General features: G+C 49.2%; 1 protein-coding gene across 12 annotated transcripts in view; it reads left to right on the forward strand.

Annotated features, from left to right (window-relative positions):
• EBF3 (EBF transcription factor 3) overlaps positions 1-5,000 on the forward strand; it is a 114,551-nt gene that overhangs the window by 100,748 nt on the left and 8,803 nt on the right. For all 12 annotated transcript variants that reach the window (XM_065894538.1, XM_065894539.1, XM_065894545.1 and 9 more), the window contains one exon: positions 3,675-3,763. In XM_065894538.1, the coding sequence (XP_065750610.1) occupies positions 3,675-3,763 (89 nt within the window). The remainder of the gene's footprint in view (positions 1-3,674; positions 3,764-5,000) is intronic.

A 5,000-nucleotide genomic window follows, 5' to 3' on the forward strand; every position in this document is an offset into this window, starting at 1 on the left:
TGTGGCCGTGTCAGGCTCTATTTGTATGACCCGTGCTGGATGCTGGCCTGCGTATGATAGCCGGATATCTGGCCTTTCACAGGCTGCCTGATTGCCTGCCCCATTTGGCATAAATGGAATGTGATTCCCGGCTACTCCAGCTTCTGGGTTCATTCAGGTTTTACTGCTGTGTAATTTTCTTAGTCTAAAATAAAAGCTCTCCAACAAAAATTACTATGCATTAGGCCACGGTAGCCTACTCAAATGGATATTAATACAGTTTATCTCTAAAAGGACGAATAATGTATTTGAAACAGATAAAAGGCCCTCCACTAAATGAGGAATGTTAATATCTTATGGCACGGTTAATAAAGAGATATTTCACAAGGGACATTTGTTTTATGACTTTTGATACAACAGCCTTATAATCTGACATATCTTAAATGATATAATTTTGTGCCTGCAGTCATCTCTTTTATAGGTAGTGGCCCATCGTAGCAAGATTTGAATTCAGAACAAATAACGGGCGCTAATTACTTTTTTTTTTGCGGGGGCGGGGGGGGGTGCGGTTTATTATAAAACTCACCCTCTCCGACGCAGATCGGTGGAAATCCCTGCAGAAGGGTGGACGCTTACAATACATTTTGAGAAATGTCTTGGTTTTTCCCCCTTCAGCAAAAAACAACATTTGTTTTTGTTGTGTTTAAGGCAGAGTTTAAATTAATTTAACCCAGTGACACATGTTCAGAGACTGAGCACGCTGCTAAATAATGCCTGGGAACAAACTGCTCAGGAACCAAGTCCATTAATTTACGGCTCTCCTGATGCTGACAGATGTGAGGGCCGGAGGAGGACCCACAAATATTAACATAAAACAAGTTTGCTTTATTCGTCTTCATATTTCTTCTTCGTCCCGACTTAAGCTCACCCAAGGCTCCTTCTCTAATTATCCACGAGGTCAGTAAGCAAAATTGGGCAGAAGCTGGGAGATCAATACAAATTATCCCTGAGCAAACCAGTGCTGACAGCTTGAATCGCAGCATATGTTTACCCAAAATCAGGCAATTTATCTTAATATCAGCAAAGTAATGCAGTGCAGGTGAAAGGTCAGGCAATCTCTCCCCCTCATAATTACCCAGTTCTAAAACAGGAAAGTGGTATTGATTGGCCTGGCTCGGTGCTCTGTGACTGGACGTGCAGAGCCGTGGCCTGGCTCGGCCGGGCCCTCCTTGTACACTCCACACGCGGAGGATTTATCAGATGTGCGCGAAGGGGCTTTCTGCTTTCTCCTCCAGTTGTAGAGTTTGCCAACCAAGTCTGGGCGACTCCCTGTCTCGCCTGGCACGGGGCGGAGGGCTCTGTGGGGTGTGGCCCTCGGAAGGCCCCCGCTCGGCCCCGCGGATGGCAGCTGCTCTCGCAGACGCAGAGGTGGGCCGTCCCACCCTCAGTGATCAAAGCCCCCGCACCCGCCAGAACCGAGAACACGTCTCTGCTCCTGTAGTTTGAAGACAAGGGCCCCTTCTTCTCATTCTTCCGCGTAAATCCGTCGGGCTACCATAGCGGAGCCCCCGGCGGGATTTCTAGCCGCAACAGCGGCGCCCGCCCCCTGCCCCCCTCGCCGTGTCCAGTACGGTGAGACCTGCAGTCGTAGGATGGCATGTCATCCTCCGAACGTCCGACCTCGTTCTTGGCAGTGCGCTCAAGACGTAAACGCTCTTTGGGCTGAAGCGGGAGGTGAACGGTACCCCCGTGTTTTTTTCTACTGCTTTAAGATCTTTTTGGTCTTAGAAGGAGAATGTCAATTCAACTGAAACATCGGGAATGTCTCCCCCAGAATGAGAGTGTATGGTTATTACAAGTCATAAAGCTTCTGAAAGCTTGCATTAAAGCGTCTGTCACCTGTCGGGGCATTTGCATGACATCAATAGCGGCCGCCCATCTATCTTTTCTGATCACCTTTCATTGGGCCGATTCATTAAGTCGAACAGTCATGGCGATTAGCTGGGGGAGAGGAGGAACCCGGCGTGTTAGGGAGGCACAGTGGGCCACCTTTTTGGTTCCCCAGTCAAGACACGTAAGACTTCACCGAATCCTTTTTTGGGCCAAGTCGCTGGGTGAGGCCCATCCACCCTGCTCCCTGCACTGCACTTTCGCCTGACACCCTTGTCCCGGCCACGCAGAGACATGACAGATTGTCCCCCAAGTCACCGCTGACAGGTTCTGATGATTAATGGTTTGATTATGAAGTGGTTTTACACATACAGAATTTACATCACAGAGAGTTAGAAATTTTGCCGTGTCACCTACGCTGAGGCATTCTGAAGAGCTTTACTGTTTGCAAAGGAAAAGGAGGGCAAAATCGCGGCAGAAGCCATGTCATGTAAAATCAATATGTCGGATCAATGCTTTATTAACAAGAAAATGTCTTACTTCACATTCCTGTGCGGACCTTTGTCTCCGGCACGTATGATGGAATGTCAGATCATATTGCGGTCCTCAACTTGCGGCCGCGTTATCCCCTGTACGTGCAAGTCTTCCGGCGGCGCTTACGAGACCCGCCGTGGGTGTTGACACCAGCAGCCCGAGCACTCGAGGATAACGGTGACCAATTATTCCGGAAAGCACTTTCAAAGGCAGCCTCTAACCTTGCTCCTTGAAGCTGTAGCCTTTGTGTTCCCGGCGCTCCGCAGACCTGCTGAGCTGGGTGGTGGTAATCATCAAATTACGTGCTGACTAATGAGTGATGGCCCACATTGCGGGCTGAGTAATGAATAGATGGCGGCAGGTCTTATTAGTCTCAGAAAACCCCCCGATTTATGTCGCGCCACGCACCGTGGCGTTACTCCACGGAAAACGATATCTACATCAAGAAGTAATGTACTCTAATAAGTATTTTCATCTTAACTCGCGTCCCCGGGCCTCCGGGCTCCGTTTTTGTTGGAGTCAGGCAGAGCCATAATAAAGCCCAATGGCTCCTTATAAAGCTTGTTAAACACAGGGGCTGCAGTCGGACGGAGCCCCGGCCGTGATTCATGCACCGTACACAGCGCGCGTGCCGCTGATTTATGGCCGCGCACAGTTCATAGTCAAAATTACAATTTGAGGGATAAAAAGATTAATTACTATTTGTGGCCAGCAATTTCGTGAGGCTGGTGGAATGATACTGCCTTGCATCAGTTTGTAGTCAGCCATTCACAGATTATTAAAGCTTTGCAAGAATAAGTGCTCCTCCTGCCTGGTTTGTGCTCAGGCAATATGCTAGACAGAAAAGGACCACAGGGATAAATCTGCAGCTAGCAATAGCTGGACATATGTCATAATTGCCAGTTTCCCATAAATCCCCAGCCAGTGTGGAAGGCCCTGTGTAATGCAGACAGCGATGGCGACCATGGTGATGGCTGTGTACGGCCCCGAGACCTGCAACTTTCTGACTGCTCTCCCATTTTTACAATATATTGAGTAACCCTCTGACTCTCCTCCAGTCTAATTATAGATTAGAAATAATCATTGCTTTTATGTACAAAAGAAAGGGGGAAACCTACTCCTTAGGACAGAGCTAGCTAGCTTCCAGGGGTGCTTGCCTTCAAGAGCGTCAGAACAGGAGAATCACACACTTATTTGTAAGCGTGCAATAAGCGAGTAATGGATGGCATAAAAGTAATTAACCTGACCTGCATTTCTGTGTCCTGTTACAGCCCTTAATGAACCAACCATAGATTACGGCTTTCAGAGGTTGCAGAAAGTGATCCCAAGACATCCGGGTGATCCCGAAAGGTTACCCAAGGTTAGTAAAAGGGCAAGTGGCGCCCTGTCCGCGGGGGGGCCGCCACCGGGCTGGTTCCGGTTTGGGGGCAGCAGGTGCTCTGGGAAGGGGGGGCTTCCAGATGCCCCAAACCCTGGCCCACGGCCCGGCCGACAGGTGTGGGAGCAGCCCCGGCCCGTGCCTGGCGCGGTTCAGAGGTGGGCAAAGGGTGGCAGGAGGGGCCGCGCCGTCTCCAGTCTTGCGTTTCATCTCTGCGGGCCCCTGTTTTTAAAGGACGAAAAGAAAGGCTTCTCTGATACACACGTATTTTGGATTCTGCAAGGGGGACGTAAACTTCCGCGTAATGAAATAGTTCAATTAAACATTTTCCACTCCAGTAGCCCGCGCTGATTTCAATCTAAGCAGCCCCAGTCTGATCTGTGATTACTTGACTCTTGTTTTCCTTTCATTTTCTAAAGCTCGATTCAGTTTAATCTTTTGTTTACAAAGCTTTTGTTATAAGTCCCTGACTTAGCAGGCTAACAGATGAAGTCCCCATATTAATATCTAGAGGGACTTCTCATTTAAATTCAACAAAGACAAACGTCGCCCTGTTGTTTATGCACACGCCACGTATCACAGGAATTTCATTTTGATGTATAACATTAAAGATAAGTCAGGCTTATAATTTTCCCTCTCCTTTGATATAATTTTGTCTCTTTCTCTCTTTAGAAGCCATCTCTGATTTTCAAGGCCAGTTGAAAAACACAAAATGAAAAATGAAGTCATAACATTGAGTGATTATTTTATGTTCCACCCCCGTGTTCTCCCAAGTCTTGACCACCTCCGAGTTTCATTAACACAATAAAGCCTTTTAGACGGTACCTTTTTAGTGCTCGGCATGGGCATAAGCAGTGTCAGTAGGCTCCTTTTTAATTTGTGAACATGTAGCGAGGGATGTCAGATGTTCACGGTTAGCATCTTGGTGGCCAGGGAAGGATGTTCCACAGTGCAGAGCAGTTCACGGAGGGGTTCTGTTCCTGAGGGTGCGCTCCCCCAAGGAAGACCCGAGGGCTGCCACGTCGTCACTCAGGGGGCTTCACCGCCAGCCTCCATCCAGGCGTGGCTGTGCGGGGCTGGCCACCCCCATGAACAGGAGGCCCCGCGTGCTTCTTGGCAGCCCATGTAAACACTGGGTTTGAGGCCGGGTGAACTCAGGGAGGATGCCCGGGCGGGGGCCCTCTGGGGTGTCCAGGCCACCTTCCCCACCCGCTCTCCT

This window comes from Phocoena phocoena, chromosome 16, assembly GCF_963924675.1.
Source record: "Phocoena phocoena chromosome 16, mPhoPho1.1, whole genome shotgun sequence".
In the NCBI taxonomy this organism is placed as follows: Eukaryota; Metazoa; Chordata; class Mammalia; order Artiodactyla; family Phocoenidae; genus Phocoena; species Phocoena phocoena.